The sequence below is a fragment of the Salvelinus fontinalis genome, chromosome 3 (genome assembly GCF_029448725.1).
Source record: "Salvelinus fontinalis isolate EN_2023a chromosome 3, ASM2944872v1, whole genome shotgun sequence".
Taxonomy (NCBI): domain Eukaryota; kingdom Metazoa; phylum Chordata; class Actinopteri; order Salmoniformes; family Salmonidae; genus Salvelinus; species Salvelinus fontinalis.
Window position 1 is genome coordinate 29,521,922 of NC_074667.1, and position 23,831 is coordinate 29,545,752.

General features: G+C 45.1%; 1 protein-coding gene across 1 annotated transcript in view; it reads left to right on the plus strand.

The window, feature by feature from the left end:
* Positions 1-23,831, plus strand: part of LOC129843384 (neurofascin-like) — a 146,269-nt gene that overhangs the window by 71,220 nt on the left and 51,218 nt on the right. Inside the window, 6 exon segments of the mRNA XM_055912093.1 lie at positions 10,590-10,634; positions 10,636-10,735; positions 15,026-15,043; positions 19,680-19,785; positions 22,188-22,384; positions 22,550-22,672. Coding sequence (XP_055768068.1) covers positions 10,590-10,634; positions 10,636-10,735; positions 15,026-15,043; positions 19,680-19,785; positions 22,188-22,384; positions 22,550-22,672 — 589 coding nt within the window.

Below are 23,831 nucleotides of genomic sequence, written 5' to 3' on the forward strand. Positions count from 1 at the left end.
ACGTGTGTGTGTGTGTGTGTGTGTGTGTGTTTCTGTCTGTACTGTGACAGCTGAGGAGCTGGTAAGGTGAAAGGAGCAACCGAGTGTTTCAATTCAGACAATTTCAGCTTTTTTGGGGGGGGCGGGGGGGTAAAGTGGAGGATTGGAGGGGTGCATCTTGGATGTGTGTCTGAGACCCGCCTTTACTGTGTGACTGTGTAGTGAGGTGGAATGGGTTGGATTGGGGGGCTGAGGGTAATTGTGTGTGATGGGTACTGGGGTATTTTTAGAGCTGGAACAGGGGACGCTGCCTCTGGCCCGACTGGGGGGAAGGGAGGGAGGCAGGGGTTGATAGTGTGTCAATGCCTAGGGCACTGCCACTGTCTGAAAGAGACAGACCAGGGCAGAGAGATAGAGAGAAAAAGAGACGGAGAGAGGGAGGATAAATAGAAAGGCAGAGTGAGAGAGGGGGGAAAGGGAGATTGAGAGAACAATAAAGAGAGAGAGAGAAGGGGCCTTGGGTACCAGGGTTTACCCTCACACTGCCATGTTGTTGTGGGCTGTGCGTCATTAACCCCCTACTGACATGCGACAATCAGCCCCCAGTACAGGAACACACACACACACACTCTCAGTCATACACATCCACTTGTTTCCATTCTATAGTCAACGCACCAGATCAGCACTCATAGTCCCGGATACAGTCTACAGTCTGTACCTTGTCTGTTCAGCACCAGCAAATGGACTTGAGACCAGACCTGCAAATCTAGATGTCATGTATTAGCCATCCACAGATGGGCCTTCTTACTTTAGCTCTCAGGGGGAAAATGGCCTCTCCAAAACACTCTTCTGTGTTCTAACAAAGCAGAGTGTCACAGATAAACTGCATGCAACAATAAACTGAAATACCTCTAAAGGTCTAGATCCCTCCGGCTGCTAATGCACACCTGAACCAGGTTATGACGGGTAGAAGAGGTTCTCTAACACAGAGAGACTACATGCCAGCAGAGACAGAGAGATAGCAAGTTTTACTTCACTACCTGCTATGCCAATCGGTTAGCCTGTGTAGTAGGGGGTTGGAATAGCTATTTGGGGATTGGGGGGGGGGGGGGGGGGGTGGGGGGGGGGGCATTAGGTGCATTAGGCACACACTCGCACTTCTCACTCTCAGACACACACACACACACACACACACACACACACACACACACACACACACACACACACACACACACACACACACACACACACACACACACACACACACACACACCCTCCACTACACCGAAGCTTATTAATTTCATCTACTCAGCCCTGTCTCTGAGGTCCATTATCCCACAAGAGCTCCATTAGCCTTCATCACGTACCCTCAGAATGGCATAATGGAACAACCCATTACCGTCACACAGCCGGATTAGGTAGCAATGACACGGGTGGAGCAACAGCAAAAGGGGGTGGAAAACATACACTACATGACCAAAAGTATGTGGACACCTGCTCGTCGAACATCACATTTCAAAATCGTGGACAATATGGAGTTGGTGCCCCCTTTGCTGCTATAACAGCCTTCACTCTTCTGGGAAGGCTTGCCACTATATGTTGGAACATTGCTGCGGGGACTTGCTTCCATTCAGCCACAAGAGCATTAGTGAGGTCAGTCAGCGTTCCAATTCATCCCAAAGGTGTTCGATGGGGTTGAGGTCAGGCTCTGTGCAGGCCAGTCAAGTTCTTCCACACCGGGCATTGTCAGGCTGAAACCGGAAAAGGGCCTTCTCCAAATTGTTGCCACAAAGTTGGAAGCACATAATTGTCTAGAATGTCATTGTATGTTGTAGCGTTAAGATTTCCCTTCACTGGCACTAAGGGGCCTAGCCCAAACCAGGAAATCAGCTGCAGACCATTATTCCTCCTCCACCAACTTTACAGTTGGCACAATGCATTCGGGCAGGTAGCATTCTCCTGGCATCCGCCAAACCCAGATTAGTCCGTTGGACTGACAGATGGTGAATCGTGATTCATCATTTCAGAGAACGCGTTGCCACTGCTCCAGAGTCCAATGGCGGCGAGCTTTACACCACTCCAGCCGACGCTTGGCATTGTGCATGGTGATCTTAGGCTTGTGTGCGGCTGCTCGGCCATGGAAACCAATTTCATGAAGCTTTCATGAAGCTTCACAACAACAGCACTTACAGTAGACCGGGGCAGCTCTAGCAGGGCAGAAATTTGACGAACTGACTTGTTGCCACGTTGAAAGTAACTGAGCTCTTCAGGAAAACCATTTTTCTGCCAATGTTTGTCTATGGAGATTGCATGGCTGTGTGCTCGATTTTATGCACCTGTCAGCAACGGGTGTGGCTGAAATAGCATAATCCACAAATTTTAAGGCGTGTCCACATACTTTTGTAAATATAGTGTATTTGCCTGGGACTGGTAAATGCTCTGTCTATAAATAAATGGAGACAAAGGCTGCACATCCCAAATGGCAACCTATTCCCTATGTGGTGCACTACTTTTGACCTAGTCTCTGGTCAAAGTAGTCCACTGTATAGGGAATCAGGTGCCATTTGGGACGCATACTCTAAGAGCAGTTGATGGGACATGGATCCATTTGGACAGATAGTCTCAACACATCAAATATTTATAAAATGGATGCCGTAACCAGTGTCACACAAAATATGGAAGGCAGAAATAGCTGTAGAATCCTTTCAAATAAATCACACCAAGTCCTCCTACTAAGGAAATGATTAGAAAACGAAGAAATCTAAACTGAATATCCCCTGAATATACTTTACGGCAGAAGCTTATTTTAAACAGTAGTACTTATGAATTATAAAGTGTATTATTTCAATGGGGATAAGTGACAGGGTTTATTTTAAGAAATAGCCTTTTTTAAATAATGGAAGAAAATGTGCATAATTTAGATAGTAATTCTGCATAATAGTGTAATTTAGCATGCTAGTTTTCTGCGTAATTGATGCTAATAATCGTAATTATAATACTTAGGTTAATGTCGTTATCTGTATCTGTTATAATGTTCATGGTGAATATTCAAATCCTCTTCCAACGCCTTTTTACTGAGCCCATACACACACACACACGTGGACGCAGTCACACACACACACACACACACACACACACACACACACATTTGCAAACTACGGAACTCACACACTGAAGAGCACAGACATACACACAATGGAGTGCACACATGAACAGAATCTGCAGATACACATGTGCGCCATATACTAGCTTATCAGCGAATCAGATAGCAACTCACACCCACCTACCTCGCTGTGCACATGCTCACCTTCTTTCCTGCAGCCGGGACTTAGCTCCCGTCTCCACCCAACAGCCATGGCCTGCTCCCACACCGAGCCCTGACCTCGCATCCTCCATTGCTGTTGACCGGGCCATGTTCCTAACTGCGATCTTCCTATCGTCACATTCTAGGCCACGTACACCCACCAGCACCTCCGTTCCTACTACACCACCATCAGGACATGCCTCAGCGGCCTCCAATGCATGCAGAACACGCTCCTACTCAGGGGCATCCGTAAGAAGCAACCACCATCAACAGCGCCCCATCACCTTCAATATCCTCTCCGTCAGTATCACTGCTCTCAGGATGCTTCCCGTATCCTCACACTCACCATCTTCAGTTTCCTTCTCTGCACCTCTTCCACTACGGTGCCCTTCGGAGTCTCTGTTCAGACAGAGACCTCTCCATCACCAGACGCAGGTTCCAATCACACCTGAAGTCATCTGCACCCTACTACAATTACATCCGCTCAAAGCCAATTGCATGTCCGATACGCCCAACAAACCCTCATCAGGCCCACATCTGATTTCACCACGTTTGAGGTCAACCCCCACCATCACCCGCTAGCCGACACACCAACATTCCAGCCCTCCAGAAACCTCCGTCAAATCCTCATGCCCACATTCGGCAAGCAGAAGGCTAAAACCCCCATGTACCCCTCCAGTTGGCTGGATGTTCCTTTTGGGCGGACCAGCTCAACCTCGGTCAACAACCCGGGGGCTGTCCCCGCCAGCATGCTTAGCATAACCACATTTCACGACTTGGGGGCTGACCCTGTCGGGAAGCCAGCTACAGACTCCGATCTACGACCGGGGGCTGGCCTCCCCGACCACCATCCATAGCAAAATCTATCAACAACTACCCTTTCTGACATGTTTGTCAGATGGCGAGAAGCTGAACTCCTGAAACCAGGCAGAATTTAGCCCTGGTGACAGTATGTTCCCTCTCTTGCCATCTCCTTATGGAAAGGTCATGGTTAACATTATTTGCCCCACAATGACAGCAATGGAGTTGGCAAGAGCACAAACAGATCTGGAGCCAGGCTAGGCAGAACTATCCATGCCCTACCAGCAGGGATATACACTGACCCGTCTGTTCTCTAATAGAAGTTAAACCAATTCAAGGCTTTCCTCTGTGATTCCACATTAGTGAAATCAACTCTTATCAAGATTACTCCTTTGGTGTGGAGGACAAAAGGAAGATCATACTTAAACATACTGTAGCTGCACTAATTTTATGGGTCGATCTGTTGTGAAGTGCTGCTTATTCTCAAGGAGGGCACACGCAACACACACACACTCCAGGAGCCCAAAAAGTTGGTCTTCAATGCTAGGTCGAACATAGCTACATCTGACTTTGGAATCAAAAATACCTGTTGCACCAACCAAAATAAGACTAGTCGTAGCTAAGTCCGGCGTAAGCAATACTCGTTCATGAGATGCGATGCGCCACAACGATGGTTGCTAGGCAGCGCCAGTTACTAGGCTGTTACCGTCCTTGTGGCAGTTCTAAACTTCGCAAAGCCCACCACTATGCATGCATGTTTTCTTAACCACAACTGGCTTGATCAATCAGTAATGGCTGTGGGAATGAATATCGCGAAATGATGAAAATATTGGAATAAAGTAGGCCAATGCCATTGAAGACATTTGTCATATTGTAGCTTACTGAAATTCCCAGTCAACCGACCGTTTTAAATACTTTAAAGAATTGCCATGTGGTCAACTACAATTTCAGCACCGTTATGATTGGGACAGCGTTATTGCGCTGCTTTGAGACAAGGGTGGGGACTTGTCTTGATAAACCAATCAATGTCAGATTTTTGTTTCTCCATTAGATTTTTTTTTTCTCCATTTGGAGATTTTGGTTTGGAAAATGTTGCTAAATGAATCTTTAGTGTAGTTTGCTTGTCTAACAGTGTTATTGGAATGGTAGGGCAGACAGCAGGGTAGACTTGCCCCAGGTGTCCACCCCTAGGGCCCAGTGATAGAACTAGTCCTGACCTGATTGTTGTGAAGCCTCAGTAAACTACTGCATATCTACTAGGTCACCTTTGTTTATGAGTATCTGCTAGGTCACCTAGAAAAGCCAATAACCTATATCTGCAACGCAGCCCTACATTCTTAGAAAAAAAGTGCTATCTAGAACCTAAAGGGGTTCTTCGACTGTCTCCACAGGAGAACCATTTGAAGAAAAGTTCTTGCTTCCAGTTAGAACTCTTTTGGGTTCCATGTAGAGCTCTTTCTACAGAGGGTTCTGCTTGGAACCAAAACACGTTATTCTAATGGTTCTCCTATGGAGCCCCTTTCGGGAACCCTTTTTTCTCTAAGAGTGTATATGAGGATCTTGACTAATTTAGAGAGTGTAGATACTAGCATGCTATAGGGGGAACTATAGTGACCTACATTGATGCTCTCACTTGCATGTGAAGGAAGAGAAGGAAAGGAAAGAGAGAGACAGTGTTAGGGAGTAGAGCAAGACAGTCATATGTGTCTTTCCTTTGTTGTCTACACTCGTTCCTTCATCCATCCTTCCATTCTCTCATCCAGCTGTGTGTGTGTGTGTGTGTGTGTGTGTGTGTATATGTGTGTGTGTGTGTGTGTGTGTGTGTGTGTGTGTGTGTGTGTGTGTGTGTGTGTGTGTGTGTGTGTGTGTGTGTGTGTGTGTGTGTGTGTGTGGGGGGGGGGGGGGGGGGGTTGTCTGCCTCTGTGTGTTCATCAGTGCATTCATCCATGGGCCCATGAGTGGCGCAGCAGTCTAAGGCACTGCATCTCAGTGCTAGAGGTGTCACTACAGACCCTGGTTCGATTCCAGGCTGTATCACATCCGGCTGTGATTGGGAGTCCCATAGGGCGGCGCACAATTGGCACAGCGTCGTTGGGGTTGGCTGGGGTAGGCCATCATTGTAAATAAGAATTTGTTCTTCACTGATTAGCCCAGTTAAATACAGGTTAAATAAAAAATAAGGGCGTGTGTGTGTGTGTGTGTGTCAGATGAAGCCAAAGGAATGCTGTATCCTCCTCCCCAGGGGCAGATTAGGTATTTTGTAGCATGGTGTTTGGTTGACATATCACCAGATGGTTTATGCATGGGAGTGTGTGTGTGGGTCACGCACAGGTTTTGTATGAGATTTGGGTATTACCCCAGGGGTAACAAGCTGTTGTAGACTAATCGCTGTAAGATGCATCTATTATTTACAGTTTCCACTAAGTGTGCTTTATTTAAGTATATTGCCATTTAGTATTTCGTCATGTTTTTAGTTGGTTGAAATGGAGGGGAATGTTGAATGAAAAGTCAGTGTCTTCAGCTGCTGTGTGATTGAGTGGGTTTGGTTAAAATCAAATCAAAATCAAATCAAATTGTATTGGTCAGATACACATGGTTAGCAGATGTTAATGCGAGTGTAGCGAAATGCTTGTGCTTCTAGTTCCGACAATGCAGTAATAACCAACGAGTAATCTAACCTAACAATTTCACACCACCACCTTATACACACAAGTGTAAAGGAATGAAGAATATGTACATAAAAATATATGAATGAGTGATGGTACAGAACGGCATAGGCAAGATGCAGTAGATTGTATCGAGTACAGTATATACATATGAGATGAGTAGTGTAGGGTATGTAAACATATAAAAGTGGAATTGTTTAAAGTGGCTAGTGATACATGTATTTCATCAAGATGGCAAGATGCAGTAGATGGTATAGAGTACAGTATATACATATGAGATGAGTAATGTAGGGTATGTAAACATTATATGAAGTGGCATTGTTGAAAGTGGCTAGTGATACATTTTTTTCATAAATGTTTACATTGTTAAAGTGGCTGGAGTTGAGTCAGTATGTTGGCAGTAGCCACTCAATGTTAGTGGTGGCTGTTTAACAGGCTGATAGCCTTGAGATAGAAGCTGATTTTTGATGCGTTGTGCAGATCTCACTACCCTCTGGAGAGCCTTACAGTTGTGGGCGGAGCAGTTGCCGTACCAGGCGGTGATACAGCCCGACAGGATGCTCTCGATTGTGCATCTGTAAAAGTTTGTGAGTGTTTTTGGTGACAAGCCGAATTTCTTCAGCCTCCACTCTGTCTGTGTGGGTGGACCAATTCAGTTTGTCTGTGATGTGTACGCCGAGGAACTTAAAACTTACTACCCTCTCCACTACTGTCCTGCCAATGTGGATAGGGGGGTGCTCCCTCTGCTGTTTCCTGATGTCCACGATCATCTCCTTTGTTTTGTTGACGTTGAGTGTGAGGTTATTTTCCTGACACCACACTCCGAGGGCCCTCACCTCCTCCCTGTAGGCCGTCTCGTCATTGTTGGTAATCAAGCCTTCCACTGTAGTGTCATCTGCAAACTTGATGATTGAGTTGGAGGCGTGCATGGCCATGCAGTTGTGGGTGAACAGGGAGTACAGGAGAGGGCTCAGAATACACCCTTGTGGGGCACCAGTGTTGAGGATCAGTGGAGTGGAGATGTTGTTACCTACCCTTACCACCTGTGGGCAGCCCATCAAAGTCCAGGACCCAGTTGCACAGGGTGGGGTCGAGACCCAGGGTCTCGAGCTTGATGACGAGTTTGGTGGATACTATGGTGTTAAATGCTGAGCTGTAGTCGATGAACAGCATTCTCACATAGGTATTCCTCTTGTCCAGATGGGTTAGGGCAGTGTGCAGTGTGGTTGCGATTGCGTCGTCTGTGGACCTATTGGGGTGGTAAGAAAATTGGAGTGGGTCTAGGGTGTCAGGTAGGGTGGAGGTGATATGGTCCTTGACTAGTCTCTCAAAGCACTTCATGATGACGGAAGTGAGTGCTACGGGGCGGTAGTCGTTTAGCTCAGTTACTTTAGCTTTCTTGGGAACAGGAACAATGGCATGTGGGGACAGCAGACTGGGATAAGGATTGATTGAATATTTCCGTAAACACACCAGCCAGCTGGTCTGCGCATGCTCTGAGGATGCGGCTGGGGATGCCGTCTGGGCCTGCAGCCTTGCGAGGGTTAACACGTTTAAATGTTTTACTCACGTCGGCTGCAGTGAAGGAGAGTCCACAGATTTTGGTAGCGGGCCGTGTCAGTGGCACTGTATTGTCCTCAAAGCGGGCAAAGAAGTTGTTTAGTCTGTCTGGGAGCAAGACATCCTGGTCCGCGACGGGGCTGGTTTTCTTTTTGTAATCCGTGATTGACTGTAGACCCTGCCACATACCTCTTGTGTCTGAGCCGTTGAATTGCGACTCTACTTTGTCTCTATACTGACGCTTAGCTTGTTTGATTGCCTTTCGGAGGGAATAGCTACACTGTTTGTATTCGGTGATGTTTCTGGTCACCTTGCCCTGATGAAAAGCAGTGGTTCGCGCTTTCAGTTTCGCGCGAATGCTGCCATCAATCCACGGTTTCTGGTTTGGGAATGTTTTAATAGTTGCTGTGGGTACGACATCGCCGATGCACTTGCTAATAAACTCGCTCACCGAATCAGCATATTCGTCAATGTTATTGTTTGACGCAATGCGGAACATATCCCAGTCCACGTGGTCGAAGCAATCTTGAAGCATGGAATCAGATTGGTCGAACCAGCGTTGAACAGACCTGAGCGCGGGAGCTTCCTGTTTTAGTTTCTGTTTATAGGCTGGAAGCAACAAAATGGAGTCGTGGTCAGCTTTTCCGAAGGGAGGGCGGGGGAGGGCCTTACATGCGTCGCGGAAGTTAGAATAACAATGATCCAGGGTTTTACCAGCCCTGTTTTCAGATTGGCCTTGTTAAAATCCCCAGCTACAATGAATGCAGCCTCGGGATATGTGGTTTCCAGTTTACATAAAGTCAAATGAAGTTTGTTCAGGGCCATCGATGTGTCTGCTTGGGGGGGAATATATGCGGCTGTGATTATAATCGAAGAGAATTCTCTTGGTAGATAATGCGGTCGACATTTGATTGTGAGGAATTCTATGTCAAAAGAACAGAAGGACTTGAGTTCCTGTATGTTGTTATGATCACACCACGTCTTGTTAATCATAAGGCATACACCCCCGCCCTTCATCTTACCAGAAAGATGCTTGTTTCTGTCGGCGCGCTGCGTGAAGAAACCAGCTGGCTGTACCGACTCCGATAGCGTGTCTCGAGTGAGCCATGTTTCCGTGAAGCAAAGAACGTTACAGTCTCTTATGTCTCTCTGGAATGCTACCCTTGCGCGGATTTTATCTACCTTGTTGTCAAGAGACTGGACATTGGCGAGTAGTATCCTCGGGAGCGATGCGCGATGTGCCCGTCTCCGGAGCCTGACCAGAAGACCGCTTCGTCTGCCTCTTTTACGGCGTCGTTCTTTTGGTTCGCCGGCTGGGATCCGATCCATTGTCCCAGGTGGTAGGCCAAACAGAGGATCAGCTTCGGGAAAGTCGTATTCCTGGTCGTAATGATGGTGAGTTGACGTTGTTCTTATATCCAATAGTTCCTCCGGACTGTATGTAATAAAACCTAAGATTACCTGGGGTACCAATGTAAGAAATAACACGTAAAAAAATAAATAATATTGCATAGTTTCCTAGGAACGCGAAGCGAGGCGGCCATCTCTGTCGGCGCCGGAAGGCTCTGGGTTTGGGGGGCAGGGTGTATGGGGCTAGTGGGCTGAGATGGTACCCTCGTCTATGTTATGGTACTCTGGGTCTGGAGGCCTGGGGGAGTGGAGGAACAGGGTCCTGGGTCCTGGGAGTCTGGACTGTTGTGGGAGAAGGAGGGTCGGTGGTTAGTGCTGGGCCTGGGGAACTGGGGTACTGATTCTGGTACCGGTAATGGTTTGGGGTAATGTGGTAGTGGAGGAGAGGGGATACTGGTCTGTGTGATGTCTAAATCTCTCCTCTCTCTGGAGCTTGTCTATGGGCAGCTCTCGCTGGGGAGCCAGGGCCTCAGCTGCAGATGTAGGCCAGCCACACTCACACACTGAAAACACATCTCTCTCTCTCTCTCTCTCTCTCTCTCTCTCTCTCTCTCTCTCTCTCTCTCTCTCTCTCTCTCTCTCTCTCCTCTCTCTCTCTCTCTCTCTCTCTCTCTCTCTCTCTCTCCTCTCTCTCTCTCTCTCTCTCTCTCTCTCTCTCTCTCTCTCTCTCTCTCTCTCTCTCTCTCTCTCTCTCTCTCTCTCTCTCTCTCTCTCTCTCTCTCTCTCTCTCTCTCTCCTCTCTCTCTCTCTCTCTCTCTCTCTCTCTCTCTCTCTCTCTCTCTCTCTCTCTCTCTCTCTCTCTCTCTCTCTCTCTCTCTCTCTCTCTCTCTCTCTCTCTCTCTCTCTCTCTCTCTCTCTCTCACACATAGGTCAGAGACGTATCAGGAATTGTGACGGGAGAGGAGAAACAGAGGCAGAGAGATGTTGGCGCAGGGCGGGCCTTGGGCCCTGTCTGTCATATCACTGGTCCTGCTGCTGTGGCAAGAAGTGTCTGCTATCGATGTTCCTCTCGATTGTAAGTCCAACAACCACATCGCAAACACATAGCTGCCATTTATTATGGCAAGGCTACCATTTAGGTCATTAAAAAAGCATGCGACATCCCATTCTAACCCACTGGTGTAGAGACACCTAACTGTGACAGCTTTCAGAAGGAATTCCACAGTAAATCAACGTCTTAAATATACTGTAAGATCAAGTGATGTCGAAGATGTATTACTCAACACAGTGATCCTGTCTTTACATCTGCAGATCTAGCTTCATATCCAGTGATATCTTGAACAATAGGTTTGGAGCTCACCATCCCCCATCTTACACACTCGCATGCACGCACGCACACACACACCAACACACATGCACACACACACACATTACTGATGGTACCTTATGGTAATAGCACATTGTTTTTCATTATTTTGTTTTAAGCCTTCCCCAAACCATAGCCCTAACCTTAACCACTCTGAATGAATGCCTAAACTGTTAACCTTTGAGTTGTTTCCGTTTTAACCCTGTAACCAAGCGGAACTAATTGTGACGTTCATCCATAACACGTTGGATTTCGAAGGGACGCTATGAGATCTTGTTACACACACACACACTCCAGTACCAGGCCATCATAACATGTGTGAAAGCTCCCGACTATAGTGTCCCATCGGACTGACTCCAGTGGGAATATGAAACAAAGAGACAAAGTGAAAGAGAACTAGCCTTTTCTCTCTCCTTTCATTCTCGGTTTTTGTTAAAAAGGACAATAATAGCTGAGAATGTCTCACAGTGGCATTATGAAAAATGATTTGATAGCAGATAAAGCCCCATGGGCACCTGCTATGCGGTGGTCACACACACACACACACACACACACACACACACACACACACACACACACACACACACACACACACACACACACACACACACACACACACACACACACACACACACACACACACACACACACGCACACACGCACACCACTTATTGTCTACCTCTTTATGTGCCTCAAACACACAGGGTATGGACACACGTTCACACACGGTCATCAGCTGTCATCACCTCTGTAGTCTCCACCTCATCTCCCCCCTACTGCGCCGTCTTTCTCAATGTCTCTTTATACCCCACAACCTTTCACCCGCGCCCTCAGGAAGCTCTATTGATTAGTGTCAGACAGAGGACACACACAACGGGGGGAGGGAGAGAGAGAGAGAGAGAGAGAAGCCCCCACAGAGAAAAATACATAATACCCTTGTAACCCCTTCGACCTCTCACAAATATATTCATCACCAGTGAGACAGAGATAAAGAGATGAGAAGAGAGAGGCAGAGAAAGACAGACAAGAGATAAAGACATGAGAAGAGAGAGAGAGGCAGAGAAAGACAGACAAGAGATAAAGACATGAGAAGAGAGAGAGAGGCAGAGAAAGACAGACAAGAGATAAAGACATGAGAAGAGAGAGAGAGGCAGAGAAAGACAGACAAGAGATAAAGACATGAGAAGAGAGAGAGAGGCAGAGAAAGACAGACAAGAGATAAAGACATGAGAAGAGAGAGAGAGGCAGAGAAAGACAGACAAGAGATAAAGACATGAGAAGAGAGAGAGAGGCAGAGAAAGACAGACAAGAGATAAAGACATGAGAAGAGAGAGAGAGGCAGAGAAAGACAGACAAGAGATAAAGACATGAGAAGAGAGAGAGAGAGAGGGAAAGAGAGACAGAGACAGGGAAAGAGTGACACATATGCAGAAAAGGGGCTGTCTGAAATCCAGCTGATTTTACAGCCCTGGCGTCTTATTTAACAACTTTGTGTATGCAGAAAATATGCCCCAAAACATGTGCACCTATTGTCATACAACAGTTTTATAAAACAGAACTTAATGTGAGAATGTGCTTTTCCTCCCGCAAACTTTAGACCATGCCTACACACAGTTTCTAGTAGTTGAAGTATTGCATTGCAAGAAGGCAAATGTAGCCTAGTAGCCTTGTGCAAACAGGGAATATATGATGACTTCTTCGTAAAATAAATCAGGTAGCTAAATTTAATAACAAGATGGAATCATTTTCTGTTAGTGAGAAGTGCGAACGTCGATTTATTTTAATCTTTACTTTCTAAAACAATTAGAAATAGGCATTTATTTCCTACTATTTATTTAATGTCCACGATTGCAGAATAAATTCCTCACCTTTCTGACTGTGATGGTTTCATAGGCTACGCGCGAAATAGCCTATAGGCCTACAACAAGTTAGGATAGGCTACCATTCTTCCCGTCTCTCATTTAATCGGATCCACTTCACAGTAGTAAAAAGACAAGTGCAGTTTAACGGTAGAACGGACATTTGACCTTTTCCATTGACTTTGCAAAGCTACTTCTGAATACTGTAATGTCAAATTTCTCAAGTGGAGAATATTTCATTTATAAACATAATAGCCTACATATATCATAACCATTGCAGAATAAATTCCTCACCTTTTCTGACCATGACGACTTCATATTCCTGAAGTAACCATACCATGAACATCTCTCATGTAATTGGGCCTACTAGATAGGCTAATATAATTTCACGTTTTTGCTGAAGCCTATGCATCAGACAGGTAGCGCGGTTAATAACTTACTGTAGAATTTAACAGGTGAAAATACAGTTGATTCACTGAAAGTAGGCCTACTGAAGTAAAAAAAAAAAAAAAAAAAAAAAAGTGTTTCAGCAAATGTCACTGAAAAAGAAAACATTCTGCCAACAACTTCAAAGACATGTTATCAAGTTCACCATTGCTATTTCCTTTAGATACTATATTAGCCTAATTCCAATACTTCCAAAGTAAACAGCAAATAAGGGCATTATTGTCACCATAAAAGGTGAACGATGGACGTTTTTTCATGCGGCGCTATAATGCTTGCTCACTCGCGCAGTTTCCCAACAAGTCTGATTTAAAACAGGAAACATGGCGTGCATCAAGTTTCTGAATCTTAATATTTTCAGAAATGCTGCCCGCAGATATTTAGTGTTCAATTTACTCAACGGTTATAAATGAGGCCCCGGGTGATTGATAGACAACAGAGAAATCTGGAATCCTCTGCTTCTCACTTACTGCTGTACAGGCACAACTGACAGGAATGAATGGTTCCGTGTGTTGTGTATAGGACTGTATGTCTCTAATGTGAGCTGAGGAGAGATTCATTTATCTCTGTTCTCATTCCCCAGCCGTCCCCCCATCCACTCAGGTCCCAGTGGTGACCTCTACTGATGAGGGTTGTCATGTCCTTCTTCGGTTCTTTCCCTTCACCCTTCCCCTACCCCTCCCATGTGACCATGGCTTATTCTGACTAAATAAAAGATCTGGGGAGCTGGGTGTTTCACCTGTCTATATCCCCCCCATAGCCTTGGAACCCCCCCCCCCCACACACACACACACACACACACACACACACACACACACTAGGAACATTACATCAAGGGGAAGGGAGGGACTCTCAATCAGACACACAGCCCTGGACCACTGTGTCAGCTATGTCAGTCATGGCCATTCCTAAAGAGTGCCATCACGTCAACAAAAAACATCCGTTATGGGAATATATTATACACTTAAATGTACTGTTTTGTGATAATTCATGCAGTGGGAAATAATGAAATATATTTGTATTTTAGTTTCTCAAATATAGTACTATCACAGATTGTCCCAAGGGCCTGGCCACTGGGCACAGCCATCAATTGAATGTTTATTCCATGTTGGTTCATTTCATTGAAATGACGTGGAAACAACGACGATTCAACCAGTGTGTGTGTCCAGTGGGTGGGGTCTTCTTAGCGTGTTGTTGTCTTACCATGCTGATGCTAGCAGACATTGGCGATCATATAACCTCCCTCTTTTTCCTCTATCTGCTGCCCCCTCCCTGAAAACCAACCGTGTCGCCACGTGGAATCCATCAACAGGTAAGTTTCCGTCTTATTGTGCTAATTTGTTTCAGGACATATTCACAGTTAGTGTAGTCACTCAACTTTCTACGCAACTAGCTAATCGCATAACTAATGTAAATGTACTTTAGGTACATAACATGGATATAACAGTAGAATAACATTTTATTTTTTTTGTAGAATAACATTGTCTCCACATCCTTTTCTTTTATGACGTACTTACTCCATAACAATAGAACTGTGACTACTGTATGTGACTGGAACATCGTTTAATGCTGTAGACATGCTCTTGCTATAGGACAATGTTTTAATGAACCCTCTAATATCACTAACACCTGCAACATTAATCTCTTGCCAACTCTCTCTCTCTGTATATTTTCCTACTCTCTCTGGGACTAACAGCAAAGATCCAGCAGGACCGTAAGTGATCTTTTATTAACACAGTCGGGTCATTCCACGAAATGAGTTCCTTTTGGGCAGTGTAACTAATTTGAACATTCCGTCATTAAAGATCCCACTTTCAATGTAATAATGAACATGTTTCCCATCTCAAGTGGTTAAATTGAAAAAAAGGTCTATAGTAAGTGCCAAATGAAGTAAGAGGGTTGACGATTTTATCTTAAATCAGCCATATATTTGTAGCAGGGGGAATGGAAACTTGTTGTGTGGAACTGGGAGGGGCAATTGAATGCAAGCTTTACAACAACAACAACAATTTGTAAAACATTTCTAGACTGTCAATCTGTGGGTAACAGGCATACTGCTCGACCCACTCAGTGTTCCACCACAAAAAAACTGAAAATGGCCATAAAGAGTAGAACGAGCTCACCTGCTTTTACACTAGGATTTGACTATTATATGTTCAATGTTTCTTTTGAACAAAATATTGAAGGAATAGTTTGACCATATTCAAACGAGAGTTCAGTTCACATAACATGGCTGACCTTATCAGGGCCATCACATAAAATAACACACAGAGTGCATAAATGGAAATGCTGAATTATTGCACTTTAGCAAGTCTTTATTAAAATAAAAAATGCAGATTTTTTTTTACATGATCATTTTGACTCATTTTGTGGATCACCCCAGAATCGCTTCTATTGTGTCTATTGTGTCTGTTATAATACTCATTTAGTTTAAAGTTGTATTTGTCAAATGCACAAGTACAGTGAAATGCTTAACTTGCAAGCCCTACCCAACAGCGCAGTTTTCAATATAAAAATAGTATAACTAATAATATATATACAGTACCAGTGAAAAGTTTGGATACACACCTACTCATTCAAAGGGTTTTCTTTATTTTTACTAATTTCTACATTGTAGAATAATAGTGAAGACATCAATACTATGAAATACCACATATGGAAACATGTAGTACCAAAAAAGTGTTAAACAAATCTAAATATATTTTATATTCTTCAAAGTAGCCACCCTTTGCCTTGATGACAGCTTTGCACACTCTTGGCATTATCTCTACCAGCATCACCTGGAATACTTTTCCAACAGACTTGAAGGAGTTCCCACATATGCTGAGCACTTGTTGGCTGCTTTTCCTTCATTCTGCGGTCCAACTCATACCAAACCATCTCAATTTGGTTAAAGTCGGGTGATTGTGGAGGCCAGGTCATCTGATGCAGCACTCCATCATTCTCTTCCTTGGTCAAATAGCCCTTACACAGCCTGGAGGTGTGTTGGGCCTGTTAAAAAACAAATGATCCAACTAAGCGCAATCAGATAGGATGATCGCTGCAGAATGCTGTAGTAGCCATGCTGGTTAAGTGTGCCTTGAATTCTAAATAAATCACCAACAGTGTCACTGTTACGGCTGTCGTCGGAATGAGACCAAGGTGCAGCGTTGTAGGCGTACATTTTGAATTTATTAAATGAACACCAAAAAAATAAGAAAGAAAAACAACACGTAAAGTTTTGTAGCGCTAAACCAGCAACTAACAAAAACAAGATCCCACAACAGAAAGTGGGAAAAAGGGCTGCCTAAGTATAATCCCCAATCAGAGACAACGATAGACAGCTGCCTCTGATTGGGAACCATACTCGGCCAAAAACAAAGAAATAGACAACATAGAATGCCCACCCCAAATCACACCGGGACCGAACCAAATAGAGAAATAAAACGTCTCTCTAAGGTCAGGGCGTGACAGTCACCATCAAAGCACCATCACACCTCCTCCTCCATGCTTCACGGTGGGAACTACACATGCTGAGATCATCCATTCACTTACTCTGCGTCTCACAAAGACACAGCAGTTGGAACCAAAAATCGCTAATTTGGCCTCATCAGACCAAAGCACAGATTTCCACCGGTCTAATGTCCATTGCTCGTGTTTCTTGGCCCAAGCAAGTCCTTTGGTAGTGGTTTCTTCGCAGCAATTCGATCATGAAGGCCTGATTCACACAGTCTCCTCTTAACAGTTGATGTTGAGACGTGTCTGTTACTTGAACTCTGTGAAACATTTATTTGTGCTGCATTTTCAGAGGCTGGTAACTCTAATGAACTTATCCTCTGCAGCAGAGGTAACTCTGGGTCGTCCTTTCCTGTAGCGGTCCTCATGAGAGCCAGTTTCATCATAGCGCTTGATGGTTTTTGCGACTTCACTTGAAGAAACTTTCAAATTTCTTGAAATGTTCTGGATTGACAACCTTCATGTCTTAAAGTAATGATGGACTGTCATTTCTCTTTGCTCATTTGAGCTGTTCTTGCCATAATATGGACTTGGTCTTTTACCAAATAGGGCTATCTTCTGTATACCACCCCTACCTTGTCACAACACAACTGATTGGCTCAAATGCATTAAGAAGGAAAATAATGGCACAAATGATCTTTTAACAAGGCACACCTGTTAATTGAAATGCATTCCAGGTGACTACCTCATGAAGCTGGTTGAGAGAATGGGAAGTGTGCAAAGCTGTCATCAAGGCAAAGGGTGGCTACTTTGAAGAATCTAAAATAAAAAATATATTTAGATTTGTTTAACCATTTCTTGCTTACTACATGATTCTGTATGTGTTATTTCATTGTATTGATGTCTTCACTATTATTCTACAGTGTAGAAAATAGTAAAAGTAACAAAAAAACTCTTGAATGAGTAGATGTGTGCAAACTTTTGACTGGTACTGGCCTGGCTTGGTCGACCTGGCTTGGTTTTTGCTCTGACATGCACTGTCAACTGTAGGACCTTACAGGTGTGTGCCTTTCCAAATCATGTCCAATCAATCAAGTTGTAGAAACATCTTAAGGATGATCAATGGAAATATGATGCACCTCAGCTCAATTTCGAATCTCATAGCAAAGGGTCTGAATACTAATATAAATAAGGTTCAGTTTTTTTTTTTTTTTAATGAATTTGCAAAAATTTCCAAAAACCTGTTTTCACTTTTTCATTACGGGCTATTGCGTGTACATTGATGTGGATTTTTTTTAAAATCCATTTTAGATTAAGGCTGTAATGTAACAAAATGTGGAAAAGGTGAAGGGGTCTGAATACTTTCCGAATGCACTGTACATGTAGGCAGGGATAAGGAGAAACTGACTGGTAGCAGGAGAAATAATAGTAATCAGAAACAGTATGGCAGCAAAATATGCTAGGTGTGTGTGTTTTTTGTGTGTATGTGTGTGTGTGGGTCAAGGGTTTCCCAAACTAGGTCCCCCCCCCACCCCACAAGGGGACTGGAATTGGTCAAACTCGCAGTTTAAAATGTGCTAAATGATCCTCTTTCACTAAAAGCCATTGTCATGACTTTCTTACATGAAAGGGGAGGTTAACTTGGCCCCAGACAATCAATCTGAGATCGGTTTCAGTTTCAGTCATGTTTTTGTTGTTTGTTGCTTTAAACCCTGGAAACACAAACGGGTGGATGACTACAGTTGTTACCTATTCTATATATATATTCTATATATATATATTCTATTCTTAAAGTAGTGCTTAACAACAGATGGGTAACTGCCGGCAACACCAAACTGAGGACGTAGAGAGAATAGTAATGAGCGATGAAATCCCCTCGCTCTTTCCCTCGAACAGAAGATTCTCTATCTTGGCAAGGGCACTTCCGTCAGACTTGGGCTATTCCCTTTAAGACTACGGTTACTCTGGACAAGATTTATGGAACTCACAAATACACACACACACACACACACGGTCATTCCTCTCTCCCAGCTTGGCACATCTTGGCAAGCGGGCTTTCCTTTCGACTGAGGCTATTTTGTGCGGCGGGACGGCGCAAACCGTTTTCTTTGAGGCTGGGCCTGATTGCTGTGTCGTGTCAGTGCTGAGGCAGAAGGAGCAGAATGAGCCCCGAGCGCTCAGTGATCTAGAAGTGGAGCAGGGCAGAGAAACAGTGGGGAATCATCTGGCTTAAGTGGGAAATTAAATGTGCATAGAAGAGTGAGCACAGCTGTGTTAAGGCTAGAGGGGGGGGGGAGAATACACAGAGTCAATGGAACCAACTCATCTACACCGTAGCCTAATGCTCTCCTTTCTTCCTTCACTCCTCCTGGATATGGCCACTGTGTGTGTGTGTGTGTGTGTGTGTGTGTGTGTGTGTGTGTGTGTGTGTGTGTGTGTGTGTGTGTGTGTGTGTGTGTGTGTGTGTGTGTGTGTGTGTGTGTGTGTGTGTGTGTGTGTGTGTGTGTGTGTGTGTGTGTGCTGGGAGGGGGGTTGGGTGATGTCTGGTGATGTGTGTTGTCTGGTGCAATGTCTTTTATCTCCTAACACTAAACTGACACACCTGATTCAGCTCATCAAGGTCTTACTGTTTAGTTCATGAGGTGAACCAGGTGTGTTATAGTTCTCCGTTCGAAAAAAAGCCTGCACACACACACAGGCACACACACTGCAGTCCTCCAGCAGCAGGGTCGAAAAATGCTTCCTGTACTTGTTCATGTTTTATTTTTAAATGTACAGTACATGCCTACTAGGTCTAGAGGTAAGTCAGAGGTTATGAACATTCTCTCTCGCTCTCTTCTCTCTGTCCTTTGTCTCTCTCTTTCTCTCTCTCTCGGTACATTCTCTCTCTCTCTCCATTGTCTCGCTCTCTCCAGTGAAGCAGCCTCCCACCATTATGAAACAGTCGTTGAAGGACTACATTGTTGATCCCAGAGATAACATCATCATTGAGTGTGAGGCCAAGGGGAACCCCGTGCCAACGTGAGTTACACACAAAGACCTCCTCTCATCCCTCCATCCCTCTCTGTCCATCCATCATCTATCGCTTCTCTCATCCCTCCCTCGCCCACTCAGCTTGTCGTCTCTCATTTCCCGCACCCTCTCGCCTGCTTTCTATCTCGCTCAATCTCTCTCTCTCTCGTTCTCTGATTATTCTTTTGTCTTTTTGTTTGTGCTTGTTTTGTTCTCTCTCCATCCTGCATACTTTCCTACTCTGTCGTTATCTCACACTCTACCCCTCCGTTTTTACCCTGCTGGAGCTGGGTGTTTCCACTTGTTCTCTCTCATTCTTTCTCGCTCTCATATTCACTCTTTTTTTCTCCCTGTTATATCTTGTCTCACTTCTCTCAACCCCCCGTCTCGATCTGCCCTACTGTTACCTTACCATGGCCTTTCTCTCTCTCTCTCTCTCTCTCTGACGGTGACAGTTATACAGGGTGACAGTCATTCGTTTGAGCATGTATAGGTCACCACTGCTCTGCCAGTGTGCCATCCTGCACCCCATTTCACCCCCTACCCTCCACCTTCGACCCCATTCCAACCCCCACCTGAACCTTGTCAGCATCCCAAACCCATCTCCTGCACTCCACCCACACCTGCCCCTACCCCATACCCCATGACAGCCATCCAGCCACCCCCCATATTCCCAAGCTGACAAGTGCCCTGCTATCCAGACCTGACAAGTGCTTTCACCTTGCTTCCTCCTCTCTCTTCGCCTCCACTCCTCCCCTCGCCTACTCCCTCCACCTCTGGTCATGCCAAATGAATAGGAACACACTGAACTATGTTGCCTTCCCCCCACCCTCCTTCTCCCACTCCGCCACCTCCTCCTCCTTCTCCCACTCCACCACCTCCTCCTTCTCCCACTCCACCACCTCCTCTTTCTCCCCCTCCACCACCTCCCCCTGCTCCTCCTGCCCCACATCAACTCAACCAGCAGCACCCACACTGCCCTCCCCTATGCGTCAACCTGATATGCCAGCCTGTGTCCCTTTTAAACCATTATTCTACCTCCTGCCTGCTCCCCTCACTCCCCCTCCTCTCTCATGCCATCAGATGGGCTAATACGGACCCACACACACACACACCCATGTGAAGTTGCGTAACCAGGCCCTGACCAGCTGAGGACAGTGGTCTCATTCAGGGGTGCTTTTTGTTTGTTTCGAGGCACATTGAGGGTTTACATAACACACACTCATAACAAACACACAATACACACACATACAAATGCACACACACACACCATTCTAAATCCTATTTTCCCTAACCCCTAACTCTAAACCTAACCCGTACTCCTACCTTAACCCTAACCTTGACCCAAAGACATTAACCCTAAACTTAACCATAGCTCCTAACCCTAACCCTTAACATAATTCTAACCCTAACTCTAATCTTAACCCTAAACCCCCTAGAAATAGCATTTGACCTTGTGGGGACTAATAAAATGTCCCCAGTTGGACTTCTGGTCCACACACACACACACACACACACACACACACACACACACACACACACACACACACACACACACACACACACACACACACACACACACACACACACACACACACACCTCTCCCTTCCTAGGAAAGTCATTGTGCTAGAATAATGCGGCCAGTTTACTATTCATGCTCATGAATCATTCAGAGAGGGATCGCTCACTCATTCAGTCCCAATCAGTCCTGTTGGCTCCCATACAGCCTCCTAGAGATACACCCATTGTCCTGCTCTAGTTGTGGTTCTATGACCCCGGTCCTACAGTCTGCCACAGACAGAGCTATGGGACTAGAATCGACTCTGTCTACTCTACTGTATGTTGAGTAAATATGACAGTAATCCCCTTTCAAAATAGCAGCTCTAGCAGTTATGTGACCACATGCTGTATTCATTCATTAACCAATCAGAAGCGCTTCTCAATCCCAAACATTTTTGTGTGGTTGCACAGACACAGATTAAGTCTTTTACTCCTGTCTCCCTAAAAGCATTATCAAATCAAGAGTCTCCTTTGAAAGTGCTTTTTTATTTTCGGAGTCCTTATTCTGGAGTCCTTAATCTGTTCCGTGCAAATTGCTCAACTGCCCGTTAGTGGTTGAGATAAAGAAGCATTAGACAATGCTTGACATAACAGACCTGGACCAGCTTCTCAGAGTAGGAGTGCTGATCTAGGAATAGTTTAGTCTTTTAGATCATAATACATAACATTGCATGGACAGAGGGGACCTGATCCTGTACCGGGACACTTCATCTGAGACACTACACGAATACAGGGCCCAGGACGAATTACTGAAGAATTTAGAGGTTTCTTACATCACTGACTAATCCTGCTTTATAGTTCTAGGATTGACCCAGTTGTTGTGTTCTGTTCGGTTTCCATGGCGTCTCAGGTTCTCATGGCGACGGAACGGGAAGTTCTTCAACGTGGGGAAGGATCCGCGGGTGACGATGCGGAAGCGCTCGGGAACGCTGGAGATTAGCTTCCGGAGCGGAGGGAGGCCAGAGGACTACGAGGGAGAATACCAGTGTTTTGCCTCCAACGACTTTGGAATGGCACTGACCAACAAGATCCTACTACGAGTGTCCAGTGAGGAGACTTACACACACCACTTACACACACCAACACACACATAGATAGATAGATACAAAGACATTTGCATGGACACAAAAAAAACTATAGTCTACATTCTGAAATGTTAGCAAGTGAATATGACTTGTAATAGGTATCTAAAACTCTCTCTCCCTCTGTCAGAGTCTCCTCTGTGGCCTAAGGAGGTGTTGGAGCCAGTGGTAGTGGGTGAGGGATCTCCCCTGGTCCTGGCCTGTAACCCTCCTCCTGGCCTGCCCCCTCCGCTCACCTTCTGGATGGACAGTGGTGAGTCTTGCTCTCTGTCTGTCTGTCTATCTGTCTGTTTCTGACTCTCTGTCTCTCTGACTGTCTCCCTCTCTGTCTCTCTGACTGTCTCTCTGTCTGTCTTTTTCTCTGTCTGTCTCTCTGTCTGTCTTTCTCTCTGTCTCTCTGTCTGTCTTTCTCTCTGTCTCTCTCTCTTTATCTCTGACTGTCTCTCTCCCCTTTCATCTGACTCTGACCCCCCCCTCTCTCTATCTGACTCTCTCTCTCTCCTCTCTCTTTCTCTTTATTGGCATGGGAAACATATGTTAACATTGCCATAGCAAGTGAACTAGATAATAAAAAAAGTGAAATAAACAATAAAAATGAACAGTAAACATTGCACTCACAAACATTCAAAAATAATAAAGTACAAAATGGAAAATAAATCAACATAAATATGGGTTGTATTTACAATGGTGTTTGTTATTCACTGGTTGCCCTTTTCTTGTGGCAACAGGTCTCGCTCTCTCAATTCAATTAAATGTGCTTTATTGGCATGACGTAGCAATGTACATATTGCCAAAGCTTACTTTGGAAATGTACAATATTATCATAATTAAAATAGTATTTCTCTGACAGTGTCTCTCTCTCTGTCTGACTCTGTCTGTGTCTCTCTCTATGCCGGTCATTTGACCTTTCATCTCTTCTTTTTGGCCACTTGCTCTTTTATTCTCTCACTCACTCTTATTCCTGTCTAGAAACCTTTAACACATTTCACTCTCAATCTGTCCTCTCTCTCTCTATGCTCTCTCTCTCTCGCTCTCTCTCGCTCTCTCTTGCTCTTGCTCGCTCTCTCGCCCTCTCTCTCTCTCTGTCCTCTTCTATAGCAGTGTGTGTTACTGCTGACCAACTGAAAATATGTCTGTGTCTGTCTGTGCATGCATGTGAATCTCTGACTCGGCTGGGTAAAGAGCTGAGAGAGCAGAACCCAAGAGACGGCAGAAGCCATTTTACTCAATAGGTCCTTCACAGCTAATGGTGTCCACTATACTCTCCTCAGCCATTCAGTTCAGTTCAGTAAGTCTGTGTCCCAAATGGCACCCTAATGCCTATATAATGCACTACTTTTGACCAGGGCACATAGGGCTCTGATCGAAAGTAGTGCACTATGTAGGGAAAAGCATGTCATTTGGGAAGCAGT